The 18956-nt window shown below is 27.7% G+C and overlaps 1 protein-coding gene across 1 annotated transcript; it reads left to right on the top strand.

The window, feature by feature from the left end:
• Nucleotides 1-1627: 1627 nt before the first annotated feature.
• LOC132935182 (protein pellino) lies at nucleotides 1628-18349 on the top strand. The gene is made up of 10 exons (XM_061001653.1): nucleotides 1628-2377; nucleotides 4987-5064; nucleotides 5140-5269; nucleotides 11705-11806; nucleotides 12840-13064; nucleotides 13138-13326; nucleotides 13394-13492; nucleotides 14614-14859; nucleotides 14922-15043; nucleotides 15559-18349. Exons 1-10 carry the CDS (start codon nucleotides 2367-2369, stop codon nucleotides 15671-15673), a joined length of 1317 nt encoding a protein of 438 aa, XP_060857636.1. The 5' UTR covers nucleotides 1628-2366; the 3' UTR covers nucleotides 15674-18349.
• The last annotated feature ends 607 nt before the right edge of the window (nucleotides 18350-18956 follow it).

Below are 18956 nucleotides of genomic sequence, written 5' to 3'. Positions count from 1 at the left end.
TTTTTAACTTTTTTATTGATCAGATTGAATGGAATAATTTTTGAAATGAAACATTTTAGTATTACGTTAGGTGCATTTTAAATATTAATGTAAAATATGAGAGCTAAAACAATACTAATTGTTGGCGGGTGATATATTTATAATATACAATATACTAATTATAAACTATATAGTGCGAAGCTAGAATTTAAGTTAGCAGATAAGATAATGATATATACCTAGGTGTACCTACATTATATTATTATAGATAATATTATAAATTATTCGTTATATTACTCGAGTCATACTATGTGATCAAAATATATTCATAATTTTTATCTAACTTTGATGGTTTGAATTTTTGAAAAATGTCTATCCGGCCTACCCACTGATTTACTAACATTTCGGCGATAGTGGTGTAGGCGTGCAGCACTGCCACTTAGCAGTCTGCACTCCGTACGAGTAAGGTACCTTCTTTACGTATTCACGGTTTTGTAACCACCCCGTTGTTATCTACATCATGGTACCCGCAAATATTATACGGTTGTAATATTGTATTATGCAACTACTGCGCAGCGTGCTATATTATGGTATTAAACAGCTTATATTACGTAGGTACCTGCATTAAAATATTTTATAATAACCCTACTCAAGCATAAAAACATGTTACATGACGACTGACGAGTAAGGTACCGATTACTGATGTATGATGTATGGGCAAAGACAACTATGCGATTGTCGATGTGCATACATCATAATAATTAATAATAATATATTCGGTACCTACTCATAAGTCAATCTCATCAGCATATACCGGTGGACAGATAAATAATATTATGCAGAGCGTAAAATAATACCTACTGAATAATATGATTATAATGCCTTATCGGCGCACGGGACAAGAGAATATCCGTTGCGTAGGTACACAACGCCAAATCGAATGATAACATTAATAATGTAGTACGTGTTTTTTTACTCGGGCTGCTCACGACGGTAAATAGAATAATATGTTGTTACTGTTGTGTAAATAACAACAACGATGTAAACGTACACAAAGCGTGAGGCGGCGAGAGCGTGTCGCCACACGCACACATTTCGGTGTCCTGTGTCGCAGTCGCACATCTTCTCCGCCCGCCACCACCGCTCCACCGACCAGTCGCGTCGAACGGCGGCAGCTGCGGCGGCGGCGGCGGCGACGACGACGACGACGGTCGCTTTTGTATTCCGTTTAACCGGCCGCCGTTGTCGTGGCGTACACCTTTGTGAAATAATAAAATAAAAATTTATTTCCCGCCGACCGAACCAGACTAGGACAAAATCCTAGTCCCATCTCCCACGATTAATGCCGTTGGCAGGAGATAAAGAAATGGAAATTATAGTAGTATAATATAAGGAAGGCAAAATGAAACAAAAAACAATAACCTAATAGATGGCAAGACACTGTGCCATAAGAAAGACGCTCTACGCACATTATTTCACTATTATTACTATTATATATATATACGGCTGCGGCGTTCACCGCTACCCACCCAGCCATCTACTAATGACCCCCCCCCCCCACCACCACCCACCCAGGCAGACGCACACGCACCCGCGATCTGCCACTACCGCCCCTGCCAAAGGTGTACACTGAACAAGTGTACCGTAGAACTGTACACCGTAAGCGGACAGTCCGCGCGTTAACAATCCGTGACGTCTCGTAATCATATTCATAGTATTATAATATTCGTATTATTATTATCTCCGTCGTCACTCTTCCAAATAATCAGTAATCACAATAATATTAGTAATAATAATAATAATTCTATGATATTACGATAATATCATAATATTCGTAATAACATAATATTATTGTTGTACAAGACGTGTACAACTCGATCGTACGATTGACGTCGTCCGACAACCGAACTGTACGTGTTTACTGCAGCAGCAGCAGCAGCAGCATCCGCTTCGAGCAGTACACCGTCGTACGTGTAATACTGAGCTGTCGAGACGTGTTCGCGGGCCGTATTATAATATTATTTTATTATCGCCGAGTACACTCCGAAGTGCTGACACGGCCGTCGCCGATCGCGTTGTGTGTCAGTCGTCTGTGTGATATATTTTTTTTCAGTAGTTGCGCGCGCGTCGAGTCTTGTAGTTTATCGCCATTGCCTTGAGGCCGTCCACCCGCTTCTTTGTCCCTTCCTGTCCGCTGTGCGCAACCGCTCTCGGCCGGTGTCCTCCTGTGCTCGACATGACCAGTCCCGCGTAGTTATGTGACGACGACTGTGCTCTACACCCTGTCTTGTATATTGTATACACCTATCTACGCAACAGTGACGACGAGTTTTCCGATTTCCATTTCGAGTTCTTCCACTGATGTTGGCCGGACGACGCCGATCAACATGGTTAAAAGGTAAGTACAGTCTGTGGTTCGTCTTGAAGAATCGGTTTTTAGGGGAACATATAAATCTTTTGGTTTTTTTTCCCTTTGTTGTCGATTTTTTTTCGTGAAAATCGATCTCAATTAAACAAAATAGTACTGGAATAATAGGTTAGATGAGATGCCTATGCGTTAGTATAATTAAGTATCAAGCACTGTCCGCGTAGTGTTTCTATACAGATTTTCTACTCATTGAAGAGTTGAACCTATTCTGTTTTATGTATCAACATTTTTATTGGTTGGTTATCAGTAGGTTCAGTTAACAATATATTATTTCTATGGGTACCCAATTTTTTGGGCTCTGAATCGCAAAAACATAAAATTTCAGTGATACTTGTTGCCTGTGAATACATTGACTGTGTGTGTCTTTTTGTAGTTTTCATCCAGTGCGTATGATAAAAGTAAAAACAAGTCATAAAAAAAAAATATTAAAGAAATTGCTTGTAATTATGTCTGTATACATATTTAAAAACATGTGTTTACCTAATCCACGCTAAATAGTAATAAAATAACATTTAGCCACGCGTAGGAAATAATAAACCATTTACTTAACGCCAAATGGCATCAAATGAGTTGTTGATTGATCCTCATGACGCCAATTTGCGTCAGTACGCATTCAACGTGTTAAATGTTATTTGTATGCATAGGCAATAAACCTGTTTTTTAGACCTGCTTTTTTTGTAACTAACCTCTGTCGTCTTCATTTTGGATATTACTTACATATATTAATTATATTTTGTATTACAACCAAATACACGCTTCAGCCACCTAAATTATCCTCAATATTATCTGATTAGTCTCTCTCTAGAGCCGTTATAAAAACGGGTGACACATTTTTCAACCAAAACAATTTGTGTAGCTACCACTATTTATTATTATATGTAGAGATCAATCTAAACTTCTGTTCTTGATTCTGTTAGCTATTTCATAATACATTTAAGGACTTTATTTGTAAAAGCTTACAAGCTTACAAAGCTTACAAAGCTTACTAGCATATCTAGGTTGTCCATTGTAGGCCAGGTGATGATGCTCTGACGTTGCTGCCCAAAGTGTTACGTCTTATACTAGTCACAATAAATACTTGTGGATTTATAAAATATTTGATGGTTATACAATTTATTAGTTATTATTTGTAGTACGGTGTAGTATATCAAATATGGATTCATCAAACTTGATGTATTTAAAATAGGTGGTACAAAATGTAATTCTATAAATAAAAAGACGAACAGTTTTATTAGATTAACAAGAATATTTACAATCAACTTGGGGCAAGTACAAATAACTATGTGAGGTGAAACAATATTTTTTGAGTACCTATACCTATAAGCAGCGGCGAATTGGCTAAACATTTCGGCGTGGGAAATTACCGTGTAACAGGCCCACCATATATATTATAATAATCAATAATAATTTGCCATAAAAAAACCTTTTTTTTAGGAATTCTCTTGTTTAGGTATAAATTAATATGATATACTTTTAACATGTGAGTATGTAACTTTTGTTTATGATCATCCAAATTATCAACTAGATTCACTCTCCTAGTTTCCTACCAGCAAATATGTTGAAATAAAAAATCTAAACATTTTTATTGCCTCAAAAAGTGATGATAGAACATTATAAAATAAATACATCCATCTCAGAATATAATTCCTCACAGAATATAATATATTAAAACAAATTTTTTAAAATTATTTTCTAATATCATGTTTTACATTAGAACGAAGACAATATAACCTGGGCTTTAATGTCCTTATTATTATTAATTTATTACTTTATTAATAACACAAAGCCACAGTAGGAGTAGTTTATTATATTAACCTAATAATAGGTCTGATAGGTGCACAGATTAATTAATAATTATATAATTAATTATGTTATCGAGCTCGTAATATGCCAGTACTAGTTTCTCTGTATTAGTGTAGCACTAGATACAATTTTGGCCAGTACTATTTCCATAAGCCAACTGTTGGGTAACCAGTATAGGTGCAATATTGCACCTTTTGTGAGTGTCTGTACTTATCCGATTGGGATGTTGGTGGTTTAAAATATAATTTAAACTAACTCATCTATTCTACTTAGGGCCCGTTTTACAATCATAGTTTTAACATTGGTTACGCCTAACCCACTGATTTTACCGGCCAAATTCGGTGGTTTAACTTTAGTTTAACGATTGTAATACGGGCTCTTAGTGCAGCCAAAATGAAATCCAAAATTGTTATACTAGTATACGACAAAAGCAAGACAAGCAATTAAATATTATCAAATAATTTGTAATCCAAGTACATCGGCCCAGAATTTTAATGCGAGGATCAGCCCACTCGAAACTTTTCTGGTATCTTAACAGGTCAATATGCCGCTGTCCATAACCATGTATAATGTATATTAGACATTTTGTTTAAGTAAAAAATAAAAATACAATAGGTATCGTATTTTTAATAATTTATGTAGTATTAACTAACTAGCTATGGTGAATTATTTTAAATATTCCTAAATATAATATATAATATATAGTTATATTTTACTTATTACTACTTTAGGCCTTAGTCATTACATTTCTTTTTATAAATCATACTTTATTTCAGATCTGATGCAACTGATTCAAAAAAAAATAACTCCAAACATGAAAATGCAATCAAATATGGCGAACTTATAATTCTTGGGTATGAAATTCTTATTCTTGGTACTCAAAATATATTATTTTTTTTATCTTTATGACTAAATTAATCATGTTTTAGCTATAATGGCCAACTAACTGCGGGTGACAAAAGAAGGCGGCGCAGTAAATTTGTTTTATGGAAGAGAGATGTAGCCAATGGAATTCGAAGATCTAATCATTATGTTGTGCCCAGTCCTCAAAATTCACATGTATGTATTCTATTACATTTATATAAAACAATTAGACACCTACTTCCAAAACTGGAAAAGATGACAAAAATTACACAAACCATATACCTAATTAAATTATAATACTACTATGGTATTATTAAAGTATGCTACTATACTCTGTATAGCCAAGTGCCGCTCTCTCAGGAGCTATACTTTATTATTATAACAACTGCCTAGCTTTTATTCACGATAAAGAAAATTTTTCATAGCGGCCAACTGTTGGAAACAAAAGCTGACAGTAAAAACTGTTTTAATAGAGGAGTATGCTCGTACCAAGCTGGACAAAAATCGGTTGCTTCTCGAGGTTACTCTTATAATAAGTACTTATTAGTGTACCATCTATCATTTCATTAAGTGGGTAGCAAATATCCACTTCAAGAAATGTATTCATGTTGAAAAAATGGTTTTGAATAAAAAATGTTGATAACTTTTGATATTTTCATATAATCGACACAATAATTGATGAAACAATTTATTTGTGTAATATTTATATGTTAATAGCTTTATATTTTACTTTTACTTAAATGGCTGCTTTAAAACCTAAATAATTATTTTAATATGCTTCATTTTTTAAATTTTATTTTAAAAATCTAACCCCATAAAGTAATAAATTAAATGCGAGTAAAACTATCGATACTTAAAATAGTAAAAAAATAACCCTGTATATACTCCGGCCCACGAGAGTCCATACGTAAACCGCGCATCGATACTGACGTACGCGACCTCTGCCACCCGAATTTTCTCCCACCATAGTGTTATTCACATCACTCGGCAACGTGAATGCAGTGGCTCATAAAAACTCAGCTAATTAATTGCTGTTTTGGGGATGTTATATGATTCTTCATATTGAATAAAACAACTCCCATAATCTCGTAAAAATATGTTAAACTTATAACGTAAACAACACAAAAGACCAGTTATAAAAACGAATTTCACAAACATGTTCACTGCTGTGACTACAAATACAAATTGCCGGCTGGCTTCCGATCGGTATGATTTGGCGTATGGAAGGGAAATCGATGCGCAGCGACGGATGCGGTTTTACTTATGGACTCTTGTGGGCCTTAGTATAGATAAAATCAGTTTTATCTATTTCACAAGATGTATATTTTAAATTTTATTAAAATATTTTAAAATAGTTAAAGTGAGAAAATAAAAATTACTTTTTATGTAAATTTATCATTTTTGTTAGTCATAGTTAAGTTATCTCTAATAAAACAATAACATTTCTAATATTTTAATTTTTTTTTGTCAAAAGCAAAATCACTTTTTTATGGAATTGAAACTATCAGCATAACATGTTTAATCTTGCTTTTACATTACTTTTATTTAAAATAAAACATTAAATATGCATTTTTTATGTTAAATATTCAAAACAAATAAAGTAGGCAAGTAAGTAATTGTTTTACTGTACTTAGGAATAGTTTATGTTGAATGTACCTCATCATTGAGTAAGTCTCTGTAATGGATGTGTTAAATTTGAATCCAATGATAAATCATTGCATAGGAAAAACAGTTCTGAACATTTCATCCTATACTACAAACTATTTTTTATGATATATATATATATATATATATTTATAATGCTTCTATAGTAATATACTTAACAATTAGTATTATGGTAGGTTGAATTAAGTTTATCCAAAAAATTGCATTTATTATATTATTTTAGTATACATATTTATATCAAAATATAGTACCTATATAATATAATATTATATTTGTATCATATTATGTATTTATATCATATTTAATTATTATTAACTTTTGAGTCAATACCGACTTAATATAACAAATAGATTCTTGGTATAAATAGCTTTTAAGTAAAATTAATCTAAATATTTTGAAAAATGTTCCAAATGTACAAAAATCATTATTATAATATCCAATTTTGTTAAATTTGAACTACCTAAAAATGTCTATAAAAAAAATTAAACATTTGTATTATAATATTGTGTTTTATTGAAAATTCACTCATTAAAAAAATATTTCTGACCATTATAAATATTTTTAATGAGTGAACCAATTATTTGGGACCTTGTATTAATCTCTCTGGCCTACCACAACATTTTTTTATCAATATCTTAGAACAAAAAACTAAAAAAAATTAAATTTGCCTATAAATTAAGTCTAAATGTTTAAAATTTAATTTACTATAGAAAATAAAAATTTAAGTTATAACGGAATGTTTTAAGTTTCTGTGATAAATATTATTTAAAATTTGAATCAAAAAGAAATAGCAAATATTGTTTAAGAGGATGCTGAGGATGCATGCGTTGTCTCTATCTTACTGTAAGAGTCTAATAACTCACAAAATTGCAAATTGTACGTTATGAATAATACATTCAACTCAGTTATGTTTAATTCATTTTTTTTTTCAAATTTAGAAGGAACAATATTATTTAGTGAATTTCTACTTCTTTTTTCATATTTTAACTTCAAAGTGAATTATGATCATTTTAAAATCGTAAATTATCTGTACATTTTAAAATATTCTTAAAGAGAAATCATTATTTTACGTGTAAACATTCAACGTCGTCAACATTTTAACTTCATACGTTCATAAAATTTAATTTTGCAATTACAATCAATTTTTTTTATAGTTAATAATTTTATAGTTTATATAAGAAAAAATATGGAGAACCTTGTATTAATTTTTCAAACCTTTTAGGTATAAATATAAAAAAAGTTATGAATTTTGCAAACATTAGAACTTTGAATGCTTATAATTGTGACTGTATTTTTGATATTTTTTTATTTTCTGAAAGAACAATTAACGAGGAACATTGTATATTTTCAAAATTTTTAACCCTCAATCAAAAGTTTAATCGCAAGTAAATTAAATAATAATAATAATAATAATAATAACTTTATTTCAGAAACACAAGATACAATTTTAATTTTAAATATAATATTTTTTCCGACCCAACCTATAAGTTGATTTGTTTTAGGTTGGATGAGTCTTAATAACAATAGATTGTAATAATAAAAAGAGATAAAATGAATAACAGGTTAACTAAATACTATGAACTAAAATTTTAAACTAGTTAATCTTAATTTTTAATGCACATTTTAAATTTAATAAATGTTTGGAACGAGTCAATATTAATATTTTTACTACGGAGTAAATTTATATCAGTATTTAAAGGTGACATCATACCAATAAGTTTCTTACATATAGGAGTATTTACATTAGTCTTTTCTTTTAATCTGGTACCAATATTATGTGCTGGTTTTCTAATAAGATGCTTATATTTGTATAGTAATAAAAGTAAATGATTTCTATGCAGTTTTTCGATATTATTAACATTAAATATTGTGTATACCACATTAGTTGGAGTTAGATATGGTTTTTTTTAAGATATATTTAATCAAGGAATTTTAAGCGGTGTTTAATAAAGTAAGATTAGTTTTGAAGGTACCACCCCATATACTTATACCATAAGAAATAACCAAATTTACTAATGAATTGTAAACTATTCTTAAAACTTTAGTATCTAAGAATAGTCTGAGTGTTTTAAAAATATTAAAAAATTTCCTTACTAGTTTAGTTAAATGTTCAATATGGTATTTCCAATTCAAATTATTGTCATAGATCAATCCTAGGTATTTTATACTTGATAATTCTTTTATTTCATCACAATCATAATCAAATATTTGTTTACAGTTAGTCTTATGGAAAAATAGTTTGTAATTTTTAATATTATTAATTTTATTCTTATAAATATTAAATTTTATAAAATTAGATTTATTTAAATTTATTGCCATTCCGTTATTGTCAAACCATGCCTTTATTAGTTTAATTGATGTATTCCCTAATAATAGTTGTGTCATCAGCAAAACATAATCTTACCTCTTATATTCAGGTTTAATAATCCATTAATATAAATTAAAAATAACAGTGGTCCCAAGACAGTTCCTTAAGGTACAGAGTATGTAAGAATCAGAAGTTTTCTACGTACATTATTAGTTTTAACTGTTTGAGTTCTGTTGTTTATGTAAGATTAGAAAAGATCTTTTGCTAATCCTCTTATTTCAGCGTTCTAATGTTTATTTAAAAGCAACGAGTGGTTAACGGTATCAAAGGCTTTTTTTATGTCCAAGAAAATTCTAATTATTTTATCATTTTGATCCAAAGAGCAGGGCTTGAAACCGATTAAAATAATTTCGGTTTCAATTTTGTATACCGGTTTTTAATTTTTTTCGATTTCGGTTTCAATTTTTCAATACCGATATTAAGAAATTTCGGTTTCGGTTTTGGTTTTGAATACTGGTTTCTAAATTTTTTCGGTTTCACCTTAGCGATACCGGTATTATGAAATTTTGGTTTTGTATACCGGTTTCCAATTTTCTTTTGGGAATAATGAAATGGTTATCAATATTTTAATTATGAGTATTAATAATTATGCGTATCTAAATCACGTCAATTAAAAAAAAAAATAACGATTTCCAATATTTTCAGATTTTGGTTTTGAATTGAATACCGGTTTCCAATTTTTACGGTTTCGATTTTAAATTTAATACCGGTATCCAATTTTTTTGGGTTTCGGTTTTAAAACGGTTCATACTGGTTTCTGAAATCGATTTTGAAAACGGTTTCAAGCCCTGCCAAAGAGTCCCTAGTATAATTATTTGCTGCAAAATGTGCATCCTCTGTTGATTTACCTGCAATGAATGCATATTGATTATTTGAAAAGAATTTATTGTTTACTAGGTATTCCATTCCACAAAATTGTATTCACTCATATAATATTTTGGAGTTTTTTAAAGAGAGGGCAATCGGTCTATAATTAGAACATATCATCTTATTGCTTGATTTATTACACAGTTTTTAAGGAACTTGGATATTTACCAGAAGAGTGAATTGTTAAATATTATTGATAGTGGGTAGGATATAGTTGAATAGGTATTTTTTAATAATGCGTTTGTTAAATTATTTATAATATAGGACGACGAGGGTTTTATTTTATTTAAGTGTTTTTGTATTTCAAGTTCAGTGATTGGATTTAAAAAAAATTGAATTGGGTATATGGCAATTTTTATTCATTAAATGCCAGTCTAAATTCTCAAAGGAATTTTCATTTATGGTATGTTCTATGTTACTTCCTACTTTAACAAAAAAGGAACTAAACTCATTTGCTACTATTTCATTATCATCAACTAAACTATTACCTCTATTATCTAGAATTTCAGTAAAATGGTTTATTTTTTTAGTAGTTTTACCTAAGGCATCATAAACTACATTCCAAGTACCTTTAATATCATTGCGAACATTATACATTTTAATAATAAAATATAAATTTTTTTGCTCTTTTAAGCAACGAGTTTAGAATATTTCTATATTTCTTGTAAAAGTTCAATAGTTTAGTATCAAATGGTCTTTTTTGATTTTAGAAAACGGTTTTTCCCTGGTTTTTATTGATATTATTAATCCCGCAGTTATCCATTCTTTTAATATATTATGATTATTCCTATACTTGGTGATCCGGTAGGTAGTAGAAGCTTCAATGATTATATTAATTTTATTATAGAATTGTGTAATATTTATATTATTATCTTTATTATATAAAATCTCTGTCCAATTTACATCCTTTATTAAGGAGTTAAGATGATTATAGTTTATAAATTGTTGTGTTTATGTTATCATTTTTTCCTTTAATATTATAGTTAGGGTTAGTTATATTAATTATTATTGCAAAGTGGTCTGTTATATCAGTTTTAATTATGTATGGATTAAAAATTCTAGAATTGCTTAGCTTAATAAATATATGATCCAAACAGCATTTTGAGTTATTGAACATTCGGGTATATTTATCGATGCAGGAGGTAAACCAATGAAATGCTAATAAATTAAGGTAATCATTTGAGATTATATTAGTTTTAATTATATCGATTCAAATATTATAAAAAGAGCCAACATTGTTTTAATAGTAAATGGTTTTTAGTAAATATTCCGTTTTTTGCCAATTTTTTTTGTTTTTTCCTGAATATTTTTAAAAAATAGTGGCAATTTTCAATTTTTACCTCCCAAAAGTATCAACTAAATCTTAATTTGCTACCAGAAACCATCATGAAAGACATTGTTTCTTCTATAAATTGTGTTCACATACACACAAAAAAGAGAAAAACTATCATTATTGTAAAATCAGTACATGCATATTTATTCATTGTATACATTCTAATGTTATTTGTGGACATTAATAACCAAATTTGAAGAACGCTGCAAGACATATACTAATATTTGTAAATCTTAATCTTACTAATAACTTTATTGTACTTTTAGTTAAGCATACATCCAATCAGTGGCGCATCTACTTGTGGCGATTTAGTCACCCTCCTCCCTAGAATTTTAACTTTAAGTTGTGCCTATGCATTTAATATAGAAAGTAATTACTAATTTATAATTTTTTTTAGGCGGTGCTAGACAAGAACCAGCACTCCATATCGTACACACTGTCTCGGACCGAGGCAGTGATAGTAGAGTATGTAAATGACGAGGCAACTGACATGTTTCAGGTAATTATAAACCTATCTATATGAAATATAAATAATCACTATTAAAACAAATTCAATATGGATTATTTGACCTACTTAATTTATAAAAAAAAATAATTTAAGATTGGTAAAATTATTTTTCAAATTTTATACTTAATTGTAGTAATAAGTAGGGCAGAGATTTTATTTCCATAAAAAATACTTATAAATGCTCTTTAAATAATGGATTTTTTATTTCAAAAAATTCCTAAATTGTCAGAAAATACTTAAAAAATATAATGAATAAAAATCTAAAATGTTTATTTCTAGAGAAAATCAATTAAAATCATGTTATAAGAATCTTATAAGAATTTATATAAAAAGGCATATTATACAATTTATATTATCTAATTATATTTATACATTTTATTTTGTGTTAATTTGTATTGCTATAATTTGTTCATTTAAATATGCAGTTTAAAGTTCGTTAATTTTATTGAATGTTGGGTTTTTTTTTCTGTACCTAACCCATTAAAACCCAGTGGGTTTTATTGGGTTGGACCCACTCTTTGAATCCTGCAATGATTAGAACGACAATAACAATGTATGTGATGTATGTCGTATACACAGTTCTTAGTAAAAATAAATTGTTTTTACTGGGTTGATAAATTGCAATCAATTCTCAATAAAGTATAATTCAAAATAAAGACAATGAGACGATGTGTGCTGGCTCTTTATCTTTAAATATGCAAAACCATGTAAACTTAGTCAAATACGCAAAAATATACAAAATAAATTTTTGTATTTCTATTTTATGAACTATGAAAAAAATGTGTATTAAATCAGATTTTTAATATGCCGTTTCATAAGAAATGCATAAAGTTCCGAACCCTGGTCATAACGAACATAGATATTGTTAGTATTTACATTAACAATTCAACATTAAGTCAATGTTAATGCCAATAAATATATAAATAATGAATTTAATTTTAAATTCATAAAATTAAATCTACATTTGATAATAATTAATTTAAATATTGATAATATAAATCTTGTATTACACTATTGTTTGTAGGTTGGCCGTTCATCAGATTCCCCAATAGATTTTGTAGTGATGGACACAAATGCGGAAAAGAATGCTGCAGCTGTTAACAATGTACCTATTGTTGATAGTAAAAAGACAGCTGCAGCAAGTACAATATCTAGATTTGCTTGCCGCATAATTTGTGACCGCGACAATACCAATATAGCTCGTTTATATGCGGCAGGATTCGATTCTTCTAGAAATATATTTTTAGGGGTAATAAGATATTAATAATTAGTTTTTAGTAACAAAATATTGTATTTTGAGTTGTTGGTTGATTATAATTTAGGAAAAAGCAACTAAATGGAAAGACGGTGAAGAAATTGATGCACTTACTACAAACGGAGTATTGGTTATGCATCCAAGTGGAAAGTTCCACAAAGGAAATACGGAACCAGGTATCTGGTTAGAGGTTTCAGTGTGTGGTAAATTATTTTCTTTGCGTGGTTCTCGATCTGCTCAACTTAAAGGTGATATGGTAAGTCACATCTACACCACACCACTTTTAAATGTATGCCTATTATAATTAATTTAATATTTTTTAGATTGATAATTCAGACAATATTCTTACTGATGGAACATTGATCGATTTATGTGGTGCAACCTTGCTTTGGAGGTCAGCGGAAGGACTCAGCTTATCTCCTGTAATTATAAATTAATAATATATGTTTTCGCATACATAATATAACATTAAATTTTTTTTTGTCCATTAAATACTTTATTATTTATATTTAAAAAATAACAATTAATATTAAATATATTATTGCAATATTATATTAGACTTAGAGTAATGATAAAAGATACTATACAGTAGAATATACTGTATCTAAGATAATTTACATCTCTAAAAAAATATTTATCACAGTAATTAAAATTCATTGAATGTAAAATACTTAAATATTATTTATTCAGCTTAGTATAATTATTAGTTATATAAACATACCAACATAACAAAATAATTTAATAAAACCAATTTCACAAAAATGACCCATAATTAAGAATGATGTCTTTAGCCAATAACAATTAATCTTTCTTACCAAGGTGGCATTATTCTTTTTTTTTTAAATAATGTTCTCATACAATTTGTAATACTGTATGTTTGTTGAATTATGTTATATATTTTTTGTTATACTGTATTAAGAAAGCCAACAGACGTTAATTATTGCAAACAAATATCTAAATAAAAAACACAATATTCAATATTGATATGAGCTTTATTTTTAGTAAAGTTAAAATTGAAAACATTATCATATTATCCATACCCAAAATTTTTTGAACTACTTTTTAAAAAACTTAAAGATAACGAGTTGAGGACAACAATTTTAATGAGACTTGTTCTTCTTAAATGACTGTACAAAAGATAGTATTCAAATTATTGGCCATCCCTGTATCGTATTAAATATTCTGTAATGTTGCATCATACTGGTGCTTGTTATTCCTCACCAAAAATCACCTTTAAATTAACCAAGCCAAATCTGCTCTAAAAATACTTAAATATGCATAAATATAATATGTACTGAAAAGTTTTCTATTTTAAATCTCTTTCCCATAAAACAAATTTTGTACTTTGCATATTGTCATACGATCAGCCTGAAGAAATGTGCAATTACATACAAAATCGCTTTTCACTCGTTATATATTATAATTTATATTTAGTGTCTTGAGTAACATTTATACAGGACCTAATCTGCTCATATTGCAAAATAATATAAAATAAGTTATATTTTTTCTTAAATATAACGTATTCAATTATTTAACATTTTAGAGTAGAGAATACTTGAAAAAGCTGATTGAAAGGACAAATCGTGAACGACCTACATGTCCTGTTGGTCTGTACACATTAGTGTTTCCTCATCATTCGGAAGACCATGCTGCTGCAGTAGCATCTTCAGAACTTGCAGATATAAAGCAACAGCCATATGCTTACTTGCAATGTGGTCATGTCCAAGGTCGTCATGCATGGGGATTAAATAAAGACTCAAATAGTAGAACATGCCCAATGTGTTTAAAAGTAAATTGAAATTCGAAAAATATTTGTTAGTTTTAAAATTTAATTAAATATTTAATTTATAGGTCGGCGGTATAGCCAAGTTGAGTATGGGCATAGAGGCTTCATTTTATGTACAGGATAAGGAAAAACCAGATTTATATGCCTTTAACCCATGTGGTCACGTGGCTACAGAAAAAACGGTCAAGTAAGAATTAAATTTTATATAATTTAATATTTTTCTGCTCTTGATATGGTAACAAAATTTATGAATATTTATATTTAATTGATAAAAGAAAACAACATTATTTTATGCTATATTTATATCTTTGATTATAATTCCTAATCCATACATTCATCAACTATACACCTATACACTATAACTCATACAATATACATTAATTCAAAGACATTGTTTTCCTAGTTAATCATATTATTTAGTTCTAATAACAAATAAACATTTTCCATGATGCAAACTTAATTTAAAATAGTTTTCTTAACTCTATATTACAATAAGCTTATTCTACAGAAAGTTAATTGTGGTCAAGAGGCTACAGCATTCTGTAATAATGTGGTTTATTTTAAGTTAAACATATACAGTTATAATAAACTATTATTTTTTAACTATTATAATAGTAAACAATAAAAAAATCAACAACAAGAAATTTTAAATTAAAAAAAATGTAAAAGATATGTAATATTATTATATTTTTTTTTTTTTAGATTTTGGTCTAATGTAGGGATACCTTATGGAACCAATGGGTTTGAGGCATTTTGTCCTTTTTGCGCTAAACTACTTGAAGGCTACCCGGGATATGTTAAATTAATTTTTAACTAAAGTTTAAGTACATTTTTAAACATAATTATAAAAATGAATAGATTTCTTTTTATAGTTAATATTTATTTTTCCTTGACCTTATAAAGGTAGTGTGATAATATTAGCTCTTTTTTTGTCAATTTGTGAGTTTTACTTTCGTCATTGTTTTTATTACAATTTTTTTATTTGTTTTTCATCAACTGCATAACTAGGGTATGACATTTTGTAAACTTAGAACTATTTTATTTAACTATTTTTTGCCTTTTGCTTTTAGTTAAATATTTTTTATTTTTTATATTATTTAATCACTTCTGTGTAGCACCAGTAATCTCTAATCAATATAATATTATTTTTGTGTCTGATTAATGTGGCAGTTTAAAATAGTAACAATCTATAAAAAAAACTGTTTTGAAAAAATCTCAGTATTAGTTTTAAAATTATTATTGAATATCTTTTGCAATGTTTATAATTTTTGAAGATCTTAACAATGTTACTTTTTAAAGATCTTATTAGCTATAATTAAATTTAATTATCAAGTATTTTATTAGGGTTGCTATGAGTAAAAGTTAAATTTCATCTGCTCTGTCACATTTATTTCTTATAATGTCATAATAATGTCATGAGCACTTCAAATTTCTTTTTAATGATGTTTTTTAATCAGCATAATAAAACAAGAAGAAATTAACGATCACCTTGGGTTTTTTAAATTGAAATAATAAATGCATAAGCACTATTAAGTGATGTGGTGTGTTTGAAGAGATCTAAGTATTTTCAAATATTAAAAATAGAATACTTTGATTTTTTATATTTCTAATGAGAAATTAACATTTTTTCTTTTAGATTCTGAGTGAATTTAGTAATGTTTTGATTTTACAATGATGTTTTTATTTCATTATGATCACTAACATTAGGATCATATAAATGGCAACCCTAGTATCTATATTTAAATGTTTACTTTTGAATTTATTTTATGTGGAGTATTGTTAGGTTTTTTTTATAATTAAATATATTTTAATTATATAGTTAAGGTTTTAATCAATTTAAGTAACATTTTATAGTTTTCATAAATGTGTTGATTAAATTATTGAGATGTATTTGTCAGAAGTACAACTAAAATATTATATATTCATTTTTAAATGTGTATATTCTTTCCGTATTCATAAAACAATGCTTCAAAGTACAATATAATAAAAGTATTTATATACAATGGGTATATAATATATTTAATTGCACAGTTAAAATATAATTAATTGGTGTGTAAGCCGGTGTGATATTTCAAGACTGCAAACTGCTGAAAATAATTTAAATTAATTGTGGTAATATTAATATATATAGGCATTTTAAATAGTTGGAGAATATTACTCTTATAGATGTAAACAGTCATTGCTATTAGTAAATTTTGTTTACGGTTAATTCATATTTTATTTTCTACATTTATTATAAATTGTTTTTTAGCATTTGCAGTCATTCATTCAAACTGTATATTTTTTTTTCAAAAAAATGTAATTAAGTGTATATGTAATGCAATAAAAGACATTATATTGATAAATTATTTTCAAAAACACATGTTAATTTATTGTATTATTACTAAAATTATTATTATTATTATTTGTATTATTAATATCATCATTATTATAGAGATTTTGATTACGATGTATATTCACACAAATATTTTTTGTTTGTGTAATGATGTGCTATTTCATTTTAATTTTTTTCTGATGATAAAAATTTATTTTGATGCTGTAAAACAGAATGATCAGTACTTATAATATTTCTAGTGCTTGGAAAGTTACTTGAAAAAAAAAATTTGTTCCTATTCATATAATTCAAGAAGAACGTTTTTCTGTTCATGTCAAACACTCAATACTCAATGAATGAGTTAATTAAATTGTTCCATAAAAATTAATATTTTTTCAAATAATAATATTTAATGATTTTTTTATGTATCACAAAATTAAAAATAATATTATAGATAATAAATTACTGAACGAGATATATTTTATTGTTAATAATTGAAATTTCTTTGTGGCATTACTTGATTACTATTTTTAAACTGAACAATTGTATAGATAAAATTCATATTTTGTGTTAAAGATTTTTCTTAGGTTCGACTATTCTTCAAATTTTGAATTTCAAAGCGATCTTAAGACCTGCTCATAGTTACCAGGAGTATTTGTAATATTTTTTTATGTACATAATATAAAATCATGGAACACCTATTACACATAATATTTTATGGTAAATCTGTTTCATCCCAGTTTATTGCAAGTTGTTAATAACAATATTTTAATATGTAAACTAATAAATATCATATTACATGGTATTCTGTACATACCATGTCACCATTGGTTTAATAAATCCTTAATATTAATTTAATAAAAAAATATATATCTATTTTATAATTGGGTACGGTTAATGAGCGACAAAATCATCTTGTTTTGACCACAAGAGAAAATTTTAATTTATATAGTTTTCGTAAAAATAGATTACTGTTCTCTGAACTTGTAATTTTCAAGCACTAAATATTTCATTGTTTAAATGTAATATGAAAAAAAAAAAAAACACAGATGGCTTACAAAATGTTAGTGCAAAATAATTAGGTAGGTAATATAATATTTTACTTTATGTACTATGATATTTATGTTTTATACAGTAATAATGTATAGATAATAAATTCGTTAATTATTTTAATTTAAACTATCGAATTTATTTACATATTTTAATTAAAATGTAGTAAAGATATTTAATATTTTAATGACATCAAATAGATTGATAACATATTCTGATAATTTAACATCTTGTGATTGATAAATGATAATTATTGTACTTAGCTAAATGCTAACCTAGCTTAATGTAAATGTGTTTGAAAATATTTTATGGTATATAGTTATTAATTATTTTTATGATTGTTTGAAAAAGTAATGATGTTATCATTACAATTATTACTGAATACTGGTACCTGTTTCATTCAACCTGTGTTGTGTTTTAAATTAATAAAATATTTATTTTCAGCTACTGAACTGTGGTCCGATCATTATAAATTCAATAGAATATGCTGTACTCCTTAATTTATTTTCTACTCTCTTTGAACAACAGAATTACTCATGGTATGTTATTAAGAAATTACAAGCATTGGCGCAACTAGGAGGGCTAGGGGTGGGGCTTAGCCTCCCAAAATATCCCTTATTGATTTAGATACAAGCCCCCTATGGGTTATTTTAAATAAATAGTTTTGTTAGTTGTAGCTGGTAGCCCCCACAGAATTTTATCATAGTTGCGCCTATGATTACAAGTATGTTTTATC

This window comes from Metopolophium dirhodum, chromosome 1 (assembly GCF_019925205.1).
Source record: "Metopolophium dirhodum isolate CAU chromosome 1, ASM1992520v1, whole genome shotgun sequence".
Taxonomy (NCBI): Eukaryota; Metazoa; Arthropoda; class Insecta; order Hemiptera; family Aphididae; genus Metopolophium; species Metopolophium dirhodum.
The sequence above is the reverse complement of the archived record's forward strand: the minus strand, read 5'-3'. Positions and strand labels throughout refer to the sequence as shown.

Coding starts and splice junctions, on each gene's coding strand:
- LOC132935182 (XM_061001653.1), top strand. Junction 5,270..11,704: donor CCAGTCCTCAAAATTCACAT/GTATGTATTCTA, acceptor AATTTTTTTTAG/GCGGTGCTAGACAAGAACCA. Junction 13,327..13,393: donor CTCAACTTAAAGGTGATATG/GTAAGTCACATC, acceptor AATATTTTTTAG/ATTGATAATTCAGACAATAT.